This window comes from Solanum stenotomum, chromosome 1 (assembly GCF_019186545.1).
Source record: "Solanum stenotomum isolate F172 chromosome 1, ASM1918654v1, whole genome shotgun sequence".
In the NCBI taxonomy this organism is placed as follows: Eukaryota; Viridiplantae; Streptophyta; class Magnoliopsida; order Solanales; family Solanaceae; genus Solanum; species Solanum stenotomum.
Window position 1 is genome coordinate 13,034,007 of NC_064282.1, and position 24,809 is coordinate 13,058,815.

General features: G+C 32.0%; 3 protein-coding genes across 4 annotated transcripts; all 3 read right to left on the minus strand.

The window, feature by feature from the left end:
• Positions 1 to 454: 454 nt before the first annotated feature.
• Positions 455 to 4,184, minus strand: LOC125853562 (dual specificity phosphatase Cdc25). Its single transcript, XM_049533279.1, has 3 exons — positions 4,010 to 4,184; positions 3,763 to 3,901; positions 455 to 882 (listed from the first exon to the last, which is right to left on the minus strand). The coding sequence occupies exons 1-3, from the start codon at positions 4,141 to 4,143 to the stop codon at positions 706 to 708; spliced, it is 450 nt and encodes a 149-aa protein (XP_049389236.1). The 5' UTR covers positions 4,144 to 4,184; the 3' UTR covers positions 455 to 705.
• A 4,343-nt stretch (positions 4,185 to 8,527) lies between these two features.
• On the minus strand, positions 8,528 to 11,234 carry LOC125845826 (pentatricopeptide repeat-containing protein At3g62470, mitochondrial-like). Of its 2 annotated transcripts, XR_007444304.1 has the most exons (2): positions 8,890 to 11,234; positions 8,528 to 8,675 (listed from the first exon to the last, which is right to left on the minus strand). XR_007444304.1 is itself a non-coding variant. In XM_049525343.1 (1 exon), the coding sequence occupies exon 1, from the start codon at positions 11,110 to 11,112 to the stop codon at positions 9,037 to 9,039; it is 2,076 nt and encodes a 691-aa protein (XP_049381300.1). In that variant the 5' UTR covers positions 11,113 to 11,234; the 3' UTR covers positions 8,733 to 9,036. The 2 variants fall into 2 exon arrangements, 1 of the variants encoding a protein (XP_049381300.1); XM_049525343.1 differs by lacking the exon at positions 8,528 to 8,675 and having other exon boundaries at positions 8,733 to 11,234.
• A 1,282-nt stretch (positions 11,235 to 12,516) lies between these two features.
• Positions 12,517 to 17,537, minus strand: LOC125869509 (protein WVD2-like 2). The gene is made up of 7 exons (XM_049550038.1): positions 17,361 to 17,537; positions 15,257 to 15,724; positions 14,396 to 14,466; positions 14,192 to 14,285; positions 13,982 to 14,053; positions 13,734 to 13,844; positions 12,517 to 13,245 (listed from the first exon to the last, which is right to left on the minus strand). The coding sequence occupies exons 2-7, from the start codon at positions 15,719 to 15,721 to the stop codon at positions 12,757 to 12,759; spliced, it is 1,302 nt and encodes a 433-aa protein (XP_049405995.1). The 5' UTR covers positions 15,722 to 15,724; positions 17,361 to 17,537; the 3' UTR covers positions 12,517 to 12,756.
• Between the last annotated feature and the right edge of the window lie 7,272 nt (positions 17,538 to 24,809).

Genomic DNA, 24,809 nt, shown 5'->3' on the forward strand with positions numbered 1-24,809 from the left:
ACTTGTAGGCTCTTATTAAATATTAGTAATAAAGTCAAAATAAGTTTCATAAATAGTATTTACCCCCCCCCCCCCCCGGCCCGAGATACACCCTTGTGCACTATCACTATCCCCTTTACCACACACTATCCTAATCGCTGCTATTTGTCTTAGATTTTATATAAATACTTTTTGAAATAATATTTTCGACTTACCTATTGAACACAAGATACTCCCTCCAGTTCAATATAAATAATTTTTTTTATGGCCAAACCACTCCGAAAAAAAATTCATGACCAAACACGTACAAAAACACAATTAGGCAGAATATAACAAAGATGGCATACGGCAGCAGAGCAAGTAATATACAACAACAACAACATGCCCAGTGAAATTCCACAGGTGAGGTTTGGGGAGGGTAGTATGTACGCAGATCTTACCACTACCTCATGGAGGTACAGAGGTTGTTCCCGAGGAGCAATAAATATGAGTAAGGAAATTCAAATTATGTCAACATAGTAATTTAAGATGGCATAAAAATGAATATAACATGGTTTGGTTTCTTTTCAAAATGATGAGCAGCCAAACAGCCACTTATGCCTCTCTCAGATCACAACTCCATAGGATCCTTTTATAGGACAATATTACAATCAGTCGAACTATATATTAGGGTACCAATATATCCCCTCTTCTTTGACATGGTTTATCTACCTTTTTTTTTTATAGCTATGCTGGTTCAGTGTGACCCTTGCAGAAGACCTCAGCGCAACGACAAACTGGTCTACCAGAGGACTCCCATCCATTAAAACCACGCTCCAATACCATAATGTTTTTTATTCCCACATCATCTTTCGATTCAGCTAGATATTCTGCAAGCCTCCTTGCACATTTTGGTCCTCGAACCTAGAAATAGTCATTCACAACTCAATAAGTTCATTCATATGTGAAAACAAGAGACGTGAATAGGAGGTAGTATTCTCCTCTTGTACGACACAATTCAACATGTTAAATGAATACTTCTTTTTGAAGATGATGTAATATTCAGTTTCCATTAACATACCACTCTTGCATTATGAAAGTATTTTTGTAGAGAAAAAGTTGTTAGGGAGAAAAGTAACTATTTGTATTTATTAGCTTAATATAAATTAAAGGCGAAAGGAAGTGCTACTACTTGCACTATGAGAGAAAATCAAGTATGAGAAATATTCAGAACTACTACAACAGTAAGAATTTGAGTTAATAAGTTATAACATAACCATTCCATAACTCTAGACAATATTAGAGATTTTTGCTCGTTCGATCTTTGAAAAATCCATGTCTGTAATTTTATTTTATTTTGATGACAAGGGAAACCCGCAGCCGCTACCTTTTCGGGTGCGCACATGGTAAAACACCCGCTCCTATTCAATAGCTCGCAAACCACACAAGAGAGGTAAATCTGTAATGTATTATCAAACTGGCAATGTACAGTATTATACCTTCAATTTAGTATATGAGTACTCTCTCTCTCTCACTCACTTAGCACTTCCTGTGCACTACGCCTAGAATAGGGTCACAAGTGCAATTTCAAAGACCAAAAGCAAGAATTAACATAACATGACCCTATAGGGTTTAAGCTATTACTATTTTTCACAGTTTTGAGAAAGACAAGCCTTATTTTAAAACTTCACCTCCTATTTCTAGACTTATTTGTTGTAATTAGAAGTTGACGCCATCAGCTATCAGTTGTCTCATTTCCAGGATTACTCCAGACTAGTAGCTCTGCAAATTGCAACTTCATGCTTCTGATAATCACAGCCTAGGATATTGCTTTGCCTTTCTCTATCTCTCTAGTCTAACGTCTACCCTATTCTTTCTACATACTTTATTCATTGAACTTTTAGTTGTTGCTTCATCCACAAGATTGACATATATAGCAAAATTATAATACAAATGACATATCCACCAATGCTAGCACAAAGAGTTACGAGATGCTTCATCTTCTCCTTTATTGAAATGGATATACATTCCAAAGAGACCACTAAACAAAGTTTAATCAACTTTTTTATCGTAGCTTTACATATGACCCAACAATGTCCCCCACACAATCCTTCTGAATTTCAAATAATCCTCAAGATCGGATTGAGGAATACAGAATGCTATTGGAAGAAAAAAAAGCTCGCCAACACATTTTAGTTAATGGTTAAATGGTAAAGAACAGAGCTATATATCTTATCAGAAGTTGTCCCACCAAATGAAATTAAAACATTGTGCAGCAGAAGTATCTCTCAAGCTTTTACAAAGAGAAAAATGCTGCAATTTGTTCCTGAAGATTCCAAACATGCGGAACTATGTATAATATAATGACTGTCTGATGAACATCCGAAGTTGGACGACAATATATCCTTAATTTGTTATTAACCAAAGAGTAAAAGCTTTTGGTGGTAGGTAAAACTCATGGACGGAAACTGTAAGCCTATGCCAAACATGTAAGTTGATCAATAGTGCACGCTGCACAGTACAATCTGAGCAGTCAAAGATTGGAACAAATAACTTTTTTGAGAAGGTAGATTGGAACAATAACTTCAGGAACCAAATTTTTGAATCCCAGCAAAGCCGACAGTCCTAACACCACCATTTGGCGTTTAGGGGGAAAAAGTTGGGTATTTGTGACCTGTGAGGACTCAAGGATTGTTACTCTGGAGCAATTCCAGAACAAAACAAGCTTTGAAGGTTTATACTAAGGCATAATGTGCTTTCAGCAAAGAGACAAAGATATCAGTGGCATGATTACTTTTAGTCTACTATTCACTTCACAACACTCCAAGAATTTACTGAAGGGGTCCAGAAATTTCTGGCATATTACATGTTAAACTTAACCTCGGATCTCCTCCATGCGCTATAATTAATTTTAGGACTACACTACCTAATATTTCAGAGAAGCTTGTAGGGTATGACCGCATGAAAGTGACATAAGCTTGATACTAGGAAGGACACTATAGCAATGAAGAATATTCATAATTAGGGAGAAAAATAAGATGAGCCTCTCTAATTAGTCTTTCCCTGCTTCATTGTGTATCTTTACTGATCTCGATATCTCTAGTTCCACCAACTGCAATAACTCTAAAAAGTTATTTCTCCGACTAGTAGCAGTAGAAAATCCTATAACACCGTCCTTTCCATAGTTTTGACCAATTCAAAATTCAAGCCAATAATCCATATACCAATCAATTGAAAACCAATAAGGAGATGTGCAGAAACTTATAGAGTGATGAAAATATAACTGAGAATTCAACCAGATACAATCTTTACCAAACACAATGTGGATAATGTAAAGATCTGACACTTGGGCCTAACTCAACCCTAAAAGCTAGCTCCAGGGGATGATTGCCAAGTCCATATAAGCAGATCATCCAACCAATGTGGTGCTCTAACCCACTTTAACTGTTTAACAACCCCTTAATACAGGCTCAAACAAGGATGGACTTGGTTCCGATACCATGTACATATATGACAGTTAGGCCTAACCCAATCTCAAAATATAGCTCAAGAGGAAAGGATGGTCAAATCCACATAAACAGATCACAAGGAAACAAGATAAGTTCACAATGCCATTAGCAGCTTAATAAAGAAATGCATCAACAACAGATAAACAAAAAACCCCAAAAAGGAATCTGTGCAGGAAACTATAGAATGATCAAAGATAGAATCTTTAACCAAAAACAGAAATACCCAATTAAGGAAATAGAAAACAGATAGATAAACACCAGAAAGTGAGTAAAAAGTACTAAACAAGATTCAAACCTGGCTAAGAGCACAGTGGAAAACAAGGGTATCTTTGCCATTAGCAGCTTGAATAAGACTAGGTATTTTATCAAGAAAAGTATCACTTGCAAAGTGAAGCGACCCAGCTATGTGCCCATCGTAGCTCCTCTCATCATCCCTGCAAATTTGAGGCCAAAAAAACAAGAAATCGATATGGGGTTTTGCAGAAATACACAACAGAGAGATCTAGAAAATTATGTGAGCGGGAATCGAGCTTTGTAATGACCTGACGTCAACGATGGCGATATTTGGACGACGTTTGAGAGAGAGAAGCTGAGAGCCTGTGATGTATGAGATACTCCTAGCCATGGGTTCCTCCTGTCTTTGGCTTGTCAGGTTTCTCCAAAAACAAGAAAACATGGACAAAGCCAAGGAAGATAATAGTACAAAATTGAAGATAATTTTCCTTTAATATGTAACCAATGAATATTTTATCATAATACCCACCAACATTAGTTTATTAAGTATGAGAAAATTTCAAAAACAACTAAGACTTTTGAAATATAATTAGGCTTTTTAGTTATAGCTGGTTTTATTACAATTCCTAGTTATGTATTAAAAAGGAGGAAGGCGAGCCAGATTTGGAAGAGAGAGGAAAGAAACATAATTGATTTGTATATCTGATCGATAATTGTATCACAAATATAATTGATTTGTATAAAAAAAACTAGCTACTAGAAAGAGGAAAGAGACGAATGAGATTGAGAGAGGGAGGAGAGACGCAAACGAAATTTGGGAGAAAGGGAAGTGAGGTTGGATAGATGCAAATGGTTTGTATATCTGATTGATAATTGTACCACGAATACAATTGATTTGTAACACTGAATACAACTGTATCAAAATTATTGTCTTTAATTCATCGATGAAAATCAATTTTATCAAGGATATTGACGACTGCAATTTGTATTCAAATATAATTTGTATCGACGAATACTATTGTATCACCAAATACAATTGCATTATTGTTGTAAATCGTAACAAATTGTAGTTGTATTCATCTTTAGCCTTGAGTCAAGAGAGAAAGGTCAAAGAGAGATGGGAGAGGCGAGTGAGAGTGCAAAGAGAGAAGAGAGAAAATTGGCAAAAAGTCCTAAATATAGCTACGAATTGTAATTCTTTTAAACTATAGTTATGTATATTAAAAACTTATCATATGTTTGCCCTCTTATGTAATTTTTCTTTAAGTAGGAGAATTTATGATAATGTCAAACTGATTTTTCTGAATCATATCAAATTTGATTCGAGCGCGAATGAAGTAATAAGACATACTTAACACAACTTAACGTAAAATGGATAGTGAATTTGTTCATGTCTATTATTGACGTTCTTTAATTACAACTCAAATTCAAAAGAGTACATAAATCACATTAATAATACACACAATATTCAATTTTCAACTCCTCCCCAATATGAAGACATTCAAAAGCTTGTTCAATGTGAAATCCCCAATCGTTGCATTCATATGACATTTTAAGTTTTTAACTGTCGTTTAAATTCTCGTAACTATATTTTTCACTTGTATAAAAATAAGTTATACTATTATATTAAATTATTAGTTGAATTACATCGTTTAAGAACTAATAAAAATAAAATACATCCTGCTTAATTTGTATATGTCACTTGTCGCAAATCAAATAGTAACGTAGTACTAAACTACTAATCAATTAGACCACAAAAGTTAAATTGAAACAAAGTAGAGTCAATTTCTGGGTCAAATATATATTCAATTTTCATTATCACCAACAAACAAGTACATGAGAAAAACAAAACTATTGAATATACTACGTAGATTATTTTACAAATAACAATCTGATCATATATTTTGTACGGGGAATCTCTTCAATTTACAATTCATTTGGAGCCATCGATAATAGATATCAAATCTCTTTCGGCTTGAAGACCATCACCAAAATTAACTGTCCTTTTGACGCTTGCAATAGCGATTCTCGCCGCTTCTCTATCTTTTTCCCGCGACTTTACTTTTTCTTCTTGCAACTGCTTCTCCCACAATGCAGCCTTTTTCTTCATCTTTTTTTCATCAAACGCTTTGCCAAGAATTTGTTTTTGGGATTTCATGATCACGTTAGCATACCGTTTCTTTAACATTGTGGCTCTAAGAATCTTGTTGTCCTTCTCCAACATCTCAACATCACGAATCGCCATAACTATGTAGTTAATTACCTCTAAAGATCGAAGAATATTAACAATGAACAAATAACTCTAGCTTATAGTAATGTAGATGAAAAAAAGTAAAGTATAATATATATACATATAGTTTGTATTGAAAAAGGATTACCAAAGTTCCCTAAAATTAATTAGGAAAGTAGCAAATATGGAAACTTTTCAAACGCGTAATTTTATTTTATTTTGTTCCACAGCTCAAATTTTTTTATTTTTTTATTTTTATTCCATTGCTCAATCAAAACTAGCATCTTCATGTTTTATCTTCTGAAATACTTTTTGAGGCATTCAGCGTTTGGAACTTGGAACAGTGATTTATCACATGACACTAAAGATTTTCTTTTTTTTTAAAAAAAGGTAATTCACATAGCAATTGGATAAGTTTCTTATACAGAGTAGAAAAAAAAATTTAGCTACTAGAAGGAGGAGAGGAGGACAGAGGCGAGAGAGATACAATTGATTTGTATACGTGATCGATAATTGTATATCTAGTTGATAATTGTATCACGAATACAATTGATACAATTAATTTGTATCAATGAATACAATTTTATCAAGACTATTATATTCGTAATTTGTTACTACAATACAATTGTTTCGTTATTGTAATAGGTCACAAATTATATTTGTATTCATGTGCATTTGTGTTCATTTGGTACCTTGTGTACTGTGTTTATGTGTTACCATTTATATTTGTATCATTAAATGTTATCATTTATATATGTATTGTGGACAAAGAGAGGAAAAGTCGAGACAGAAAGGGCAAAGAGAGAGAGGGGAGAGGCGAGTGAGAATATGGAGAGGGAAAGAGAAATTGTTATAAAATCCTAATTATATCTACAAATTATAATTCTTTTAATCTATAATTATTTATATATCATCACTGACCAACTCAATGAAATAAACACAGAGAAACAAACACTCTGACTACCTATATTGAGAAAGGCAATATTATATCAATTCGAGAAAATATGTACATAAAATATCTTATTTTGGAAAGACCATGAGTTCATATGTTTCATAAATTGCACAATAAATTCGTCCATGTTAACATTTTGCACCAAAGGAGGAGCTAGTATTAGGAGTTTGGGGCTCTAAATTTCTTTCCTCTTCCTTAACATTGAGTTGTCAATCATTTTTGTTAGGGGTTCACAAGTTATTACTTAATTTTCTAGTAAAAATATAGGGTCTACGGAATAGCTACTGAATTCATTCGAACCCACAAACCCCTACCTAGCTTCTTCCCTGATTTGCACACTCAATCAATTTGAACAACAAAGTTAAATTGAAATGAAGTACACTCTAATTATTAAGAGTAATAAGATTGAGATAATTAAGTACATCATACAAATAAAATTATCTCCTGTTGGATTAAATATATTCACTTCTCATTATCATCAACAAATAAGTATATGAGAAAAATAAACTAATGAATATAATACGTATATTATTCTACAAATATCAATCCGGTGATATATTACCACACGGAAACTCTTCAATTTACAATCGATTTGACGCGAAAATGATAAACATTAAATCTCTTTCGGCTTTAAGGCCATTACCAAAATTAACTGTCCTTTTGACGCTTGCAATAGCAATTCTCGCCGCTTCCCTATCTCTTTCCCGTGACTTTATTTGTCTTTTTCTTCATCTTTTTTTCATCAAACGCTTTGCCAAAAAACTTGTTTTTGTGATTTCATCATCACGTTAGCGTAGCGCTTCTTTAACATTGCGGCCCTAAGAATGTTGTTATCCTTTTCCAACGCCTCAACATCAAGCATCGCCATAACTACGTAGCTAATTTCTAATAATCTAAGAATCGGAATCAGCGGACCGATTTTTTCTGGAACAAAAATTTAGTCGGGCCTTCTAAATTGATTGTGTTATCAGAATTGGGTCTACTGGTATCGAATCCAACAGAGCTTTCTATTGATTATATATGTTCTGATCTGGTATATATCGGTTTTGAAACCAACCCCCCCCCTCCCCCGACCCCCCCCCCCCCACACCATTTTATTTATAAAAAATATTTTTTTCTTTATCTTATATTCTTAAAAAATAGTTTTAAAAATATTTATTGACCTAATAACTTATTAAGATTTTGTATAATTATACTTTAATTTTTTTTGTAAGTTTTCCTTTATTGATTTAATATAGTTAGTAAGTTAGTACTTAGATTAAAAAAACTAGTTTTACAAAAAAAAAAAAATGAGTTTATCTAATTTTTTAATAAAATTTTAAACTTTTTAAAAGTTATAGAATTAATTTTCAATTTTCAATTTGAAAGTTATAAAAATTGTAAGTTTAGTAAACTTTGAAACAACAAAAAATAGTGAACATTAAGAAATTTATAAAGTTAAGCTAAGCTAATTAAGAAATATAAATTCAATTTTATAGTAAACCAATGTTAAAAGAGTTGAAATTGAAATTTATAAAATAATTTGCATTAAATAAAAAACTATTAAAAGAAAATCAAGGCGAATAGCCTGTATATTTATTCAAATAAATAAAATAACACATGTATTACAAATACATGATGCAGTCATCTTTCAGGAAGGGTTCTATTTGAACTAGGTCCTATTATCATACTAATATTTATAATTTTTGAAATATTATTTTCGTATATAATACATATTCCTTTTACTATGAAACTTCTAAATTTGTAAGAACTTGTTCAAGCAACTATGCATATATGGCTGCAATGTGAGATCCTGAAAGAACAAAAGTATAGCTTTGAGTCTTTTTTTTTTGCCAAATCATAGCTGGAAAAGACAGATGATTTCAGTGTTCTGTTGTTCCAGTAAGTACAGTGAAACATACTACAGCACAAGAATATAAACATGCTTTGAATCACCAAGAAGCCTAATGAATGCCAAAAGAACAAATGATTACAACAGGAATAAGAATGAATTTTCGTATTCAGACCTTGTATGATATGCTGAGATCAAAAAGTAACATTCCGTTGTCACTGATTGTCAAAAGGCGCTACTGGTTGGTTAGTGATCCTCTCATCTGCATTATCGAGAACATAAAATTCCACGGCCAGGACAGATAATTTATTTGCATTGCTAATCAGCTGGGATCCCTACGCTTTACTCTACTCTTCATCATTTCAGCCCATCTAGCAAAGAGACTTGACACCTCAAACTTCCCAGAGAATTTCATCCTCTTAGCTAACTCCTCCAGTATATCAGGCCTACCACCCCGAGAAAAATCAGCAGCGAATTTGTTGTAGTCAAGTTGAGGTGCTTTCATGCCTTTGTCTATCATTTCCTCCAAGTATTTACAAGCCTCCATAGATCGTCCCTGCCCTATAAGCCCTCCAATGAAGACGGTGTAAGAATTTTCATCTGGACAGCAACCCCTCAGGCTCATTTCCTCCCAAGTTGCATGAGCCATGTCATAGTTCTTTGTCATGAAGAATGATTTCATCAACATATTGTAAGTGTGAATAGTAGGTTGAATTCCATTTCGGATCATCTTTTTGTATAAAGTAACCGCATCATCTGGCATTCGTCGATTTATTATTAATTTGATCAGTGCATTATACAGTCTTGCATCAGGTGGGCATCCTTTTTCCTTCATCTCCCTCAGCAATGCAAAGACTTTATCCATCTTCTTTTTATTTCCAAAGCCTGTTACCAAACAGGTAAAAGTTGCAGCATCTGCCTCACATCCAGAGCTAAGCATTTCCTCAAAACCGGCAACTGCTTCATCCATCTTACCCTGCTTACACAAATCCCGGATCAAGATCGTATAACTTCTTGTATTAGGCGATGGACCCTTTGCTTTCATAACCTCAAACAGCTTGATCGCATCAGACCTCTTTTTACACTTTAACAGCCCTTCCAGCATTGTGTTATGGGCGACAGTATCAGGCTTAAAACCCTTATCAATCATCTCATTCCACACTTTACCAGCATCCATCAGATTCTTTACCCTACACCATCCATTGAGCAAAACTGTATATGTTAGTAAATTTGGTGTGAATCTATGCTCCAATTTCTCAAACAATAATTGCGCTTCTTTCCCAAGCTTTGCCCTTCCCAGGGCATCAAGCAAACAATTAATTGTCTCCACCCCAACTTTAAACTTGTACTTCTTCATCAACTCAAACATCCCAATAGCTTTCTTCCGCTCTTTTGCTGCAGCAAATGCTTTCATGGAGATCAAAAATGCCTCCATTGTAAGCAAACCTTTCTCCCCCATTTCTTCAAGAACCGAAACCATAGTCTCAAACTGCCTCGTCTTTCCAAGTATCGCCATCATTGCATTACACGTTCTTGAATCATGAGCATACCCTGGCCTCTGAGCCGCCCAACAAAAGAATCTGAATGCTGGTTTTCTAGCATGCTTGAACCTCTCCAACACATCTACTACCAAATCATGGCTTAAGTTGATCCCACATTCATCCAAAACAGCCTCCATATTCCGATCTAACGAAAACAACTCATCAATAACCTTACACACCCTATCCACCTCTTTAGGATCCGCCTTCGACACCGCCACCCTCTCATCACTCTCACTCTCAACATCATTATCACTTTCTAATTCACCATCATTATCAACACAACTACAAATTCCCCTAAAACTCAACTTCAAATTCGAATTAATACCAGTACAATAAAAATACCCTTTTGATGAAAAAGGCCATATCTTTCTGGAATTACTAAATAACAACTTCCCTTGAGATGTACAGAGTGAAGTTTGTACAGTGCTAAATTGCTTAGTATTCAACTCCAAAAACTTCACATCTGGATGAGTATTAGTAAAATTAAAACACCCTTTTGGCAAAAGAGGCCAAATCCTTCTGGGATTACTCAATGGCAACTTTTCTTGAAAAAAACAGAGTGAAGTGGGGTGTGGCAAAAGAGATGAAACTTGACAATGAGAAAAATGGATACTACAATGAGCAAGAGAATGATACAAACGAGACAAGGGCAGAGAGCTACCAAGAAGACGGAAGGCTTGCTCTCTTCTTCTAAATCTTCCTCGTAGGCTTGCAGCTTGTTGGTCATCATCGAGAGAGGATAACTGGGTGGCGGCGCTGTTGAGGAGTTGATGGCCATTGAAGTTGAGCAGTGGAATTGTGTGCGCAGAAGACTTAAAGATTGCAACTTTTTCAAGATTCCTCATGGAAAAAGCCATTGGGAGTCCATTGAAAGTGGAGGAAAATTGCCACCGAGTTGGGATTTTTGTGCTGGTTTTGCAAGATCGCAGCGGCGAGATTTGGGCATATTGGGGATTTCTGATTAATTAAGATTATGATTTTGTGAGAGTTGCACTGTGTGCATTGTAATTGTCCTACTAAATTAGTTGCTTAAACTTGTCAAGGTATTTCATTTATACATTCTAACTAAGTTCCATTTTTAATGAAATACTCCTAATAAAGTGTTCCAATTAAATATTCTGAATTTTTTCTTGTATGTGCTCTCCTTCATCAATTAAGTTGTTAAGTTAACTACATAAAATATGTCATCTTCTTTCCGTTTTTAATTAAACACTCCGTCCCAATGAGACATTTTGAATTTTTTTCTGGTACATGTTCTCTTTTGTCAATTATGTTGTTAGGTTAATCACATAAAATATATCGATCTTCTTTAATCGTATGCATTCGCCTCAATAAGTCATAAAACCTTATGTGTTTTCTACGTAAGGTTGATGCGTATAATTAAAGAATGTTATATTTTATGTGATTAACCTAACTGCTTAATAGATGAATGAAACACGCATGAAAAGTTTTTCGAATTTTTGTGAGAAATTGATATATTTATTTAAGTAGAATAAGATAGTTGATTTTACATAGTACAAACAGTAATTTCAAACTTATTAGACATAGTATATTCCGGAAGAAGAAAGTGATTATAAGATTATCTTACAGCAATAACAACTAGAATGCTTGAATTTCAAGTTAACTAAAATCGATCATATGAATCATCACTAATCATGTCGCAGCATATTTCCATGGTAGCTTTTACTGAAATTCACTAATTTGATTTTACCCTTTAGCGCCCACCACTGAACTCTTGCTGCTTCTTCACTCTACAGTGTACTGTTTCACATATTATTTTTGTAATGAGTAACTGATAACAGCATGTCAAAACAAGAATCATTTCACCTTAGCAAATTATGCCACAAAAGTACCCTACCAAGCAACAACCTTTATGATTATATCCTTAGGAAATGATGATTTTTATCTTTCTAAATAGTACTCCAAATAGGCAAAAAGCATATCATTTTATAGAAGAAAATAACTGATTGCTATCTGTTCCTACCAAGTTAGTAGTACAGACCAAACAATAGTATTATCAAAGTACACATTAATTAATCATGAAGTGATAAACGTTTGATAAAAACACATATCATGCATTTATTCGTTTAATACGATCACCCTTTTATCCCTTTGAACAGAACAGAAAGATGGGAACACAGCAATTCACTAACCAAGTGTCGTCGAGCACAAACTGTCCAGCCAGCCATCTTTTGGAGATATATAGGAGTACTAGTCACTCAATAGATGGGCAAGGAAACAGTAAGACACCCCAGCCAAACTGTTCTTAAAGTTATGTTTATAAACAAAATGTTCAACAGAAATCTCTTTCTATGTAACATATGTACCAAATGAAAATTACATATAATATACAACACAGTTTCAAAGCATCACTTCAACAAGTCATTGCCGAGAGGAAAGGACGAAGGCCAATTTGACCTTTGCCTAGAACATCTCGATTCGATGATAAACTACAAAGAAAAAGAAAAAGGAAATGAAAAGGAAGACTAATTGCTCAATGATCATGATTGAGCAGCAGTTTCTTCAGACACTTGCTCTGTCATTGTATCAGAAGCCTCCTTCGTCTCTAAGACGGGAATTTCCTTTATCTCCTTGACAGAAGCTTTGTTTGTCACCTTAACCAGAGCTTCCTCTATCTCTTTCATTGGAGTTCCATTTGACTCTGCTATTGGAGTTTCCTTTATTATCTCCTTAATTGGAGTTTCCTTTATCTCCTTAATTGGAGTTTCCTTCATCTCCTTCAAAGGGGATTCTTTTTTTGCTTTCACCAACTTTGTAGGTTCTTTGACTCTAGGAGTTCCATTACTGATTCGACCACTCACACGATTTTTGCTTTTGGGGGTAGGTGGGGTAGGACTGCCTTGTTTGTAAACACCAATGCTGTGACGACCCTTTGCAGAAGCTTTCTTTTCTTCAGGAGATGCTCCAACTGCATCACTACAGCTCTTTCTACGGGTTAGATTTGGTGATTTGGCACGAGTGACTGGCAGCTGCATGCAAAGCAGGAACATTTTTATTTGCTTACAAGGATACAAACTCAATCTAGTCCATCTTTAAAAACAGAATTCAAGGTTGTTGCATGATTGTTTGATCAATTACTTGGGGAGTAGAAGACTCATTTAGGTCTAAATTACACTCAAAATATGCCATTTGTAGAGTCGAGTTGCTTCAGTTATGTCTAATACCATCCCTTTCGAACAAAGACTAAACATGCAAACAGAACACATGCATTCCACAATTGATTGCACTAACTAGTATCTTCATGTTTTATCTTCTGAAATCCTTTTTGAGACATCGACATTTGGAACTGTGATTTATCACATGGCATTAAAGTTAAAATTGGTCATTCATATTGTATGCTAGCCAAAGCCTTAACTTCATTGGACAAGTTTCTTATACAGGGTATAAGGAAAAACATTAGCAATAGGGAACCAACTTCCAACTATAAACAAAGAGTATATATATACGTGAAGAGTACCTTCTTAAGTTCAGCCTTTGGAGGTGGCCCTTCACGGTAAAAATTAGGAACTGGATTTGCTCTGTAGGACATGGCCTTTCTAAGCTGTTTAATTGCTGCCTCTTCCTCTTCCTAGAATTTGTAGAGAATAAGTTAGGGGTCAATTATCTTACTTCACGACATGTCATTTTCTCTCCCCACCAGGCATAAGAAGTTGGGGAAGTCAAAATGTTGTGAGAAACTAATACATGCATGCTACAATATAATACCTTTGTTCTGGCTGCATATTCTTGTTTCTCTGCCTCCAGAGCTTTGTGCTTTTCCTCTAACTTTGTGTAATACTAGATAATAAAATGAGAAAGATTGAGATAGCATTGTTTGTTGAGAAAACAAAGCACAACTACAAGTTAATTATGAACGAGGAGAGGAGCTTGTAAGAAGGTTGAACAAGAATTTCATTCAAAATTTCAGGAAAATACCTCTTGACGTCTCGCTGAGCGTTCAGAACATTTAAATGATGGAGCTACAGGAACAGTAACCTTGGACCTAACTGTCCGCACAGAAGCTGCAGTTCTATGAAAGATAAGGAAGATTTTCCCAGAAGAACAAGTAAAAAAAAAAAACAGAAATTTTTAATAGTGAAGTCTGCAAAAAGAAGAATTAGAAGTCCAATAAAAGGATACGAGGAAGCCAAAGACCAGTTATCATCTTCATCCTGAATCCGCAACTTCCTTGTCATCATGGGAGAATTTTGCTGCAACAAGATAAATAATTCTCAAGATCAGTGGTTTGATCATCAGGGCACAAGAATTACATGACATCAGAGGATAAACAAGTATTATATAGTGTTATGAAGGGTGTAAAATAATGACATCAAAAGACTGAAATATGAGTAGTATGAAAGCCTGATAAATTCAAACAAGATACTGACTATGCATTTGGTTCAGATTGCAGTAAATTATCGTTCTGTTTGCTGCAGCCGACTTCTTTTTGTCCTTCTTCATTCAGTAACTAACTCACTTAAGTTGCAATCCAAAATCAATCTATCTACTTTTTGGCAAAACCCGAGTCATGATTTGCTGAAGGTTCCCAGTTAATGCTACTGTGATATCAACATCAGAATTTAAGCCTATTTTGTTTACATAGTGATGAGTTTGGAGTTTCCCACTAAGCATCCAGACCGCATCATAGAATTTAAATCTTGACATATTTATAGAGGAGTGAGATGTTATCCATTAAGCATCAACTCATTCCAGGCTATTCATTTTACCACCCACCCCACCCCCCAAAACACCACCAAAACCTACAGAAAAGAAATATATGGTCTGGATTTTAGGCTGGTTCAAAAATACTTTAAACTTTGTCAGATAATCAAAAGCAGGATTTAGCAAGCAGTTTTCTGGACATCTTTGAGCTGCAAGTAAAATCCACGGCCCCTTACAAATGCCATCCTTTATACGGTGCCAAATAACCAAGAGTCCAGCTTATAAGGACTGAAGCATATTCCAGATTGTTCATATCAATTAAAAGCAACAAAATCTTACATGCAATTTTTGTGAAGTCATAGGAGACTGCAGATCGATGGACTTTGATGAACAATTCGAGCCAGCATCAACAGTCTGAGTGCCATTTCCATGATTTTCAGATTCATTCCCTGATGAATTCATAACTGGGGGGGCTGGACTTTCAGTTACTGCAGTAGAATCAGATGAAGGATTCATTGGTGAGCCGAACTTCTTGTCACTGGACTTCACAGCCTCAGTCTTCGCAATTTTTCCCTCAATCGGATCAGGTTCACAGTTGGTGCTTTTCACAGAGAGTACATCCTGCTTCTCATGGGATTCCTCCACATGTGTGCCATTTGCAGTGTGATCCTCTGCCTCAAACTCCTTTGCTTCAACCCTTTCCTTGGCAATTCTGGGGGCAACATGAACTGCACCATGGGTGACACCATTTGGCTTAACACTAGGTTTCTTATCAGAACGTAAACCTGTAACGTCTCTCCCCATCACCTGCAAGAAGAAATATACAGAATAAAAGCTTAAAAATGCAATCCCTCAAGGGTAGATACTCTTATAACTTCTGACTCATAGATGAAAGGACTACAGGACATGCAGAAATAAAATCATTACACACTTCATTGTTTGATCACAAACCAAAAAAGATGAACAAATAACTAAATAAAGTGTAGCGCATACATTGCTAACCCCAAAAGGAAGAAGAAAGAACGAAGTCCCCAGGAATATTCTAAAAGTCGGAACCAAGTGATAATATTACAAGCTCAGACCTTAGTCCAGAGTAAAACATATTTAGCTTTCTGAGGACAGAAAATGTTCAGCTGATCAGGCAAAATATTTCCATCTATATAGTAATCACAGTTAGGACAGTAGGAAGAATTAAGGAAGATTATATTTCTGAATGGAAAGAGAAGTTTTTCAAAATTCAAGAAAGTCCTTTTTCCCTCATATCAAGATTTAGCAGTTATATAGTGACCAACTTTACATATGAAAGAATCTAATCCCCCTATGAAAATGACATAACCCGACAAAGAAAGTGTTTGAGGTAGAGATCAAAAAATCTAACCCTATATGTTACCTCCCAACCTCTAAAATTGGAGAGCAAAATAGAATGTTACAAGGCCCCAAAAATATCTTAGAATTGGAAAATTTACAGAACTAAAAGGGAAAGAACTTGCAGGAAAGAGAGAGATCAGGAGAATATCCTAACCACCTCAGAATGCAAACTGGCACAAGATTTTTCTAGGAAGGCCACAATAAAGTAAAGAAGACTCCCAAATGTCTAATTCCTATCATGAAAAAGCTCATGACATGAAAAAGAAACTAATCTCTGAATCTGAATATTGCATAAGGAATAATGCCTGACAATTCACAAAACTCTGGGTGCACAAAAGAAAGATAAAATCGAAGGAATAAATGTATCAAAATTTGCAGAACCAAATGCTCAAATCTATCAGAAATGTGAAAATTCTGGAGCAAAAGAGAAAGAAGTAATAATCTTCTAACCAACAGAAACACAGCCTAAACAACCCCTTCAGTAAACACACAAAAGCATAGCCCACCCTTGAAAACCAGAAAAAAATGAAGGAGAAATAAAAGAAAAGGAATCAACCCAATCTAGTACCCTCAATGCCTCCAACATATGCACCAAATTGCTCAAATACATAACAAAAAACAAACTTCAAACTCTTACGCAAAAGAAAAAAAAGGAAGAAAAAGAAAACAAACCCATTAAAAAATAGACATTAAGGCAAAATTCCCACAGCTCAAACACCCAGAAGGAAATAAAAATGAACCAAATTCTCAACCCCATAAACAGAATTAACTCAGAAAGAAAGACAAACACCTTAAAATCCCTCATATTCAAACCCCACTTCCATTTTCCAAGATTTTAACCATAAAAATCCAATCTTTACCACAAAACTCAAACACCCACATAATAAAATGTGTTCATACACAAACCAACACAAAGAAAAACCAAGAAAAATGAACACAACAACCAAAATTACCAAAAAGTTAAAGTCTTTCAGCCTAAGAACCTAACCTGAAACAACCCCACCAAAGAAAAAACAAAAATAAAAAGAATGAGGGATTTCAAAACATGCAGATCAGAATAAAAATAAATCCTTACGAGGTTATCTTTATGACCCTTTAAGCTTCTGATCTGAAAGAGATCTCTTCAAAAACAACACACACAGCAACAACAAAAACCCCACAAACGTGAAACCAACTCTCTTCCTCTTCTTCTTCTTCCTCCTCTTCTTTTTTTTGTTCTCTCTGTAAATAAAACTATACAAAAATGGTTTTTTATGTATAATGGTTATGATTATTGGTTCTCTCTTCTGTCTGTCCTTTTCTTTCTCCTTCTCTCTCTTTTTTATCTTTATATTTAAAAAAAATTAAATAAATTATGCTTCTTTTTTCAGCTCCATTTTTTCCTTTTTCTTGGTCAATCTCGAGTCTCAACACCGTTAATGTCGGGCAGTTGCCTGTACAGTAGATCCATAGTCATACCAATTACCATAAATATTTTTATTTTATTTTATTTTTAAATATCAATTTTGTAATTTATTGGAGGGAAATGAAATGAAATTTTATCTTTTTATCTTTTCTTTTTTTGGTGGTTGACTGCATTTTAGGGAGTATATAAGATTTTATTTATTTGAAAGTGGGGCTAGCAAATAGTTTATTTTATTTTATTATTTTGGAAGTTTCAAATTTAAAATAGTAATCCCTCCTTTTTCCATCTCTTTCTTAAGTTTTCAACCAAAGGAGGGGAGGAGTTCAATAAAGCTACCCATGTTGAATCAAATACTCAAAGCTAGTTGAATTAAAAAAAAAAATGATTTGGTATTTGTATTAAAGCTCGACTAATTTGAATTGACGTTATATTAGGCCTCTTTTGGAAAAAAACGCTCTCAATCAAAAAAAAAAAATTATACTCAAAGATCAAACACGAGACTTTTGATTAAGGAAGAGCAATCACATCCGTTGATGGTAAAATTAGTTGAATAAAAGTGATAGTAGTAGTAGTAGTTTTTTATAACTTTATAATAATTTATTGAAGTGTTATTTTATTGTTTACTTTTTATTTTTTGAATATAGTCGTGAATATTAATCTAAAATACTAATAAGAATAACAACTAGTATATATATTATATGAATAATAACATGGTTAATTTGTATTTGCCTAGTGTGAGGTCCATTTATGATTTCTTTTTCATATTTTTGGTTCGATATAAGATTTATACTTAAAAGTGAATGAATTTCAATCATCTCAAATTGATATCTTTGTACTCTTGATAGTTGGGACAAAGCATCACATCTTGTTGAATTTTTTTGTTATCTCGAGCTCTCACGCTTCACAACTCAGTAAATGAAAGAATTAAAGATTTAAACTAACTTTTTTTAATTAAGCAACAACAACACAAAATCTAGTATGTTGAAGAATATCATTATTTACTCTAACTTAACAGGATATTTTACGTTGCTTCATATTTTTAAATTCTCCCTGAATTTAATGTATTATTGTGCTTATTCCAAGAGTTTCATAATAGTATGTAACTAAATCATAAATATGAAAAATCTCATTTTAGTTTTGCTCACTTAATTATATTATTGGTACTAGGTAGGGTAGAGTAGGGGTAGTCTAAGGGTGGGGCGACTTATAAGGTAAGTTAATATTTGATAATAGGAGAAAAAATCGTAAATCATTTTATAGTGAGATGAATAAAATTATTTCAAATTTAACTAGAAATATAATTTGTAGTTTAAATATTGAAAATGAAAAAAAATCTCAACAAAAATCATTTCTTTCTCGAATAAGTATTACACAATGCAAATTTAAATTAGTCAAAAAAAAAAAATGTTACCTTCGGGGGTATGGGATAGGAATCTAGTAGTAGACTAGTAGTAGTAGTATGAGATTTTAGTTTTTTTGTTGAAACTGAAATCTAGCATGTTGAAAAATATCATCATTTACCCTAACTTAACGGGATATTTTACATTGCTTCGTATTTTTAAATTCTCGATCAAATTTAATGTATTATTGTGCTTATTCCAAGAGTTTTCATAATATGTAACTAAATCATAAATATAAAAAATCTAATTTTAATTTTGTTCGCTTAATTATATTCTTGAGTTTGAGGGGTTTTTGCATAGCAAGGGTAGGGTAGAGTAGGGGTAGTCTAAGGGTGGGGCAAGTTATAAGGTAAGTTAATATTTAATCGTCGCATAAAAGATCGTTTTATAGTGAAATGAATAGTATTATTTCAATCGAAAATGATAAAATTTTTTGATAAAAATCACTTTTTTCTTACGTAATACAAATTTAAATTAATCGGAAAAAAATGTTACACAAGGGGTATGGGATAGGAATCTAGTACTAGTAGTTTTTTGTTGTTATGGTTTTTGACAAAGGTAGGGTACATTTAGGCCTTCTGTCACTCTGAGCCGCTCATCTTTTCGCTTTTTTGTCGGAGATGCTTTTATTGCCCTTTGCCTTCACAATATTTATTCTAGTGGACTCTTTTCAATCACATTTTACCCTCCACTACAAATTTTCAAAATTTACCACATAATTTTACATAATAATTTTTTTTTAAAAAATTATGTGTAGACGTTTGGATGATATTAGATTGAAATTAAAATATATATTTTTAAAGTTAAGATTAAAATAAGAACATTTGAAAGTTTAAATTGTGTTTGGACATATTTGTTGTTATTTTTCTATATTTTGTAAGAAAAAATTGAATTTAGTGACGGATGAATTTTGTAGATAACCAGCAAAATTTATTGCTAAAATTACTTAGTGATGAATTAGCTACGAGCAAAATAGCGACGGGCCAACGAAAAAATTCATAGTTAAATGCAGTATTTTTTAGTAATGATGTTCGAAACTATCTAACAGAAAATAGATAAAACATAAATTTATTAGAAGTCCAAGATTTATTTGTGTGCGCTTTCAAAACTACGTAGATAGTCGTGAAGAGAGGGGAGACACTTTCAAAAATGTCGGGGTTTTGAGTTTCAACAAATGCAGAAAAAATAACAAATATTAGAAAACAAATTTGATCCAAAAACACATATCAATCAAGCATTTGACTGAAGAAGGTGAATCCCGAGTCAAGCGACAATAATAGCAGACTGAGACTCTCTTTTCAACTTTTATGAACTAGAAAATGCATTTTCATACATAAACACAAAAATTCATCTCTATCTCAATTCACACCTTAACTAAATTTTGAAAATTTATTTATGCACTTAAAATATATTTTTTCAAACAAGTTTTTCAATATTTCCCAAATAATACAAAATTGACATAACACCAACATGAGTGTTGCTACGCACTGTCCTCTGTCCACCTCAAATAAAAAGAAAAAAAAAATATTATTGATGATAATACTCTTAAATCTTTTGATGTTAAGTTATCATAAGAATAAAGTTAAAAGTTAGATGAGGTAGTTAAGAAGTGAAAATGATGAAATATATCAACTAATTTCTAGTTGCATGGTGAAGTCATATCACCAAAATTTGTATGACAATATATGTGTGCTATAAGACATATATACTATAATTTACATCTCAAGTCAAAAAATTAGATGAAATGTTACATTTAATTAATTAAATAGGCTCAAATCAACATCCAAATTAGGTATTTTGTTAGTATATTTATAGAGACATTTAAACCTTTTCTTTTAATGCATTGAGTATATCGAATTGTCAATTTCTTATTCTCATGTGATAGAAGACCGGAAAAGATACCCTCCATTACTATTTTGTCCATTACTTTTTAATGGTGTAGTACATGAAGGTCATCTGTATAAATAAAAGATTATTTTTCTTGTTATTTTAAAAAAATATATATATACTTACATTAAATAGTATTAAATCCGAAGTATTTATATGTATTAATACTCCTTTAATTTTATTTATATGTTAGTTACCATTTTAAAATTATTCAAAAAAGTAAACATACACAATAATTGTGGAATTTCGGACTTCCCTAATTAATTTCATTATTCACGACTTCACATTAGAACATAACAATTAAATCCAATTTTTTTTTAAGAAACATAAAATAAAAAAATCTTGAAGTATTATTAACAAAAACGATCCATACTTTTACGGCTAAAAATAATTTACCTTACATTTCAAAAATATTATCTAGTGTAGGAATAATTTAATAAATAGATAATCAATTATATTTTTTTTAAAGTACCAAGAAAAAATATTCTACCCTCTCATAGTCATTTGTACATATGACATACATCAACTATATCATTCAGAAGTAATGGACAAAATAGTAATGGGGGATCTTTTTCCGTAGAAGTCTAGTTAGTAATCGAGTATTGTCATATTTTATATGGAGAGGGTCGAGGCTATTTAATTTAATAGCCGCATAGTTTTCTTCATTTGCTTTTTGTATCTTATTATTGTATTATATATTATTTCAAAAATACTTTTTCTACCTCACAATAGAATAAACAAGATTCATGTACATTTTATCCTCTCCAAACTGTGAATAAAGTATATATGTTATAGGATTATATTGTTATTGTTAACCACACAATATTCAAATTTCTCCAAATATTTGAAAAAGTTTTATTTATTTACTAATTTATTGTGAAGAGATTTGAGAAGAATATAAACATGCTTTTGTTGACAAAGAGGCAATTGAGTAGAGCTTTCATCCTCTAATTTTTTTAGAACACTTTAATTCACCAACTGACAAAGATAATTAAACTAGATATTAATTAAATATAAAGAATCAAAATGGAAAAGTCATTACAAAAGTGAACCCAACATTGTTATTTTTAATATTATATGGTACACGTTCTTATCTTGAAAAAAATATAAAAATATTCTCGACATATACTAAGAAGAAAAGAAAATTAGGGTCCACTAATCAGAAAATTGCCGGTAGATAGTGATCAATCAATAATCAAGACAAAATATAGATTACTTGCAAGGTTTGTGTTACGATAACAACTATTAAATTGATTATTTACGTAAGATCAATTCAAGTCTTGCTCATAAATAAATTGATTAACTTCGTAAGATGCAGTGATAATTATAAATAAATTGATTAAGATGCTAGTTTGCATAGGGTCATTATTAAGTGACAACATCAAGTTCTTAAATAATTACATATTAATCCTAGCAAGGTAGACGGTTGATAATTTTTTATTTTTTTAAAAAAATCATTTTTTAAATATAAACAAGTGCCTTTCGTAGTTAGATATTCCTTTTGTGTCGACTTTGATTAACTATTCAGTACTAAATTTTGATGACACTAATTAACAATGGGTCAATTGATCTTGTAATTCGTCAAAAACTTGTTTTAAAATTTCTAAAAAAAATAATTAAAAGAGATTTGAAAGTAGCATATAAAAATCAGAAAAGATTATTTTCTTGAATTCAAATTATAAGTGGTAATAGAAGATTATTTTCATAATTTTTTTTTTACAATTACAAAAATAACTTTTGTATCGCAATTTAAAATACGTATAGTATTTTATTTTCATCAAATTCCATGGAGTTATGCTACTAGCCTACTATACCTTGATATTGTGGAAAGACCATAATAAAAGTGGAAAAAAAATGTGTGGAAGTAATTAAAGAAAAGATTATTATTTATTTATTTTACTTTTTGTCTTTGGTTACATCTTAATAATTCTCTCATCCATTTTAAATTGTATATTCGAATGTTTTGATTGGACTTCTTAGTCCAAATTGAACACGAACAATATATCTAATCTAAAGTGGAAAAGAAAAATACTTGATACTTTTGCATAGACATATGTATGTTTATTTAGTGGAGTATTATTTATAATCAATGTTGTCTACCAATATCTCTTTAAATATATATAAATATTTGCTTTAGTACAACTTGAAAAATAAGGAAAAAATTAATCTAAAGTTTGATAGAAAAATTTATTTTTTCCGTCGGAAGGTTGACGATAAATATAGATACTTATGCATAGACAAATAGTTTGTTTATCCGTTTCACTTTGTCTATCTTATTTATTTTTTAATTTATTTAAAAGTGTCTCTTATTTTTTCGATCAAATATTCAAATAGCCTCTTTAACTTGTTCTCATTTTTCATTTTCGCACTTTATGTTAGTTTTGTTCCATTTTAACTCTTTCAACTCTATTTTTTATATACCATTTAAACACTATTTTTTTTTTCTTCATTTTCATTAGCGTTTTTCAAATGCAGTTTTGCATTTAGAAAGTTTACTTCTGTACGTTAGTTTTTGTTTTAAAAAAAAAAAGATTAATGGATAAACATTGATTATTTAAAAAAAAAAAAAAACTTTTGGAGAGTTTTTTTTAATATATATTTTTGCATCTAAAATAAAAAAAAATTGCTTCGATTTTCTTTCTTAAAATTAGTGAGTTAAATTAAAAATTTTAAAAGTAAACATTTGCGTTAAATTCATATAATTTGGATGATATGAAAAAAAAAATTGATATTATTTAATTTAATGAAATGTTTAAGAAAGAAAATCAAATCACTTTTGTCAGTTATTTTTCTCTCAAAAATATAAAGAAAATCTCAAAAATAAGTTAAAAATATGAATGTTCGTTAATTTTAATTAATTCTTTTTACGAAAACTAACAAACATACGTTGATTTACAAAATAACAAAACTAAATTGAAGAATAGAAATAGAAAAATTTAGTATTGACTTTAAATTGTACACTAAAAAAATGGAACTTAAGGTTCAAATAGAGTAAGGCAAAAATAGAGTGTTAAAATAAAAATGAAAGTAAGTTTAAGAGGTTATACATATGTTTGGCCTATTTTTTTAATATTATTTAATTTCAACTTTTAAAATAATATATTTAAAATTATAAAATTCTAAAAAAAATTATATTTTAAAAAATTTACTTCAATTTTTAACTAGACAAATAAATGGAACCTGAGGGGATCAAAGTTATTTGAACTTTGACCATTGAATTACAAAAAGTTGAAAAGCCATGGGATGACAAAATAAAACAAAAAAGTAGTAAAGTCGGCATATGTGATTCAAATTATGTCTTTTTATATTTTGGTAGTCAAATATTGGAGTCCACAACAAGATTTGCTAATCCTCCTCACCTGACTTGTCAATTCTTCCTTTTTTTAAGCCATCATAATAAATATTCATAAATAAGTAATGTTATTGATCTACCTTCAATCAATTTTCGAACAGTAAATACATTTAATAAATTATAAGTGGGAGATATTAAAATGTGTGAAATACAGTAAATATATTTGATAATTATAAGCCTTAGCAAAAAGTAATCCTCGAATGCATAGCTCTTTTGCTTGTTCTAAAGAATTCATGATTTAATATTATTGAGATTATGCTTTAATTTTTTTTAATCTCTCTTTAGTTATGTATCTGTACATATAAATTCTTGTTATTTTGTAATCGTACCTATTAGTGACAAAGTCAAAATTATAAAAAAAGTTTAATATATGTATGAAAAAATAAATACTATATTCAATTCTATCTTACTTCGCCCTTTATATTAATATACATATTAATTTATGAGCGAACAATTAAATTAGTAAGTATGCGTTATTTG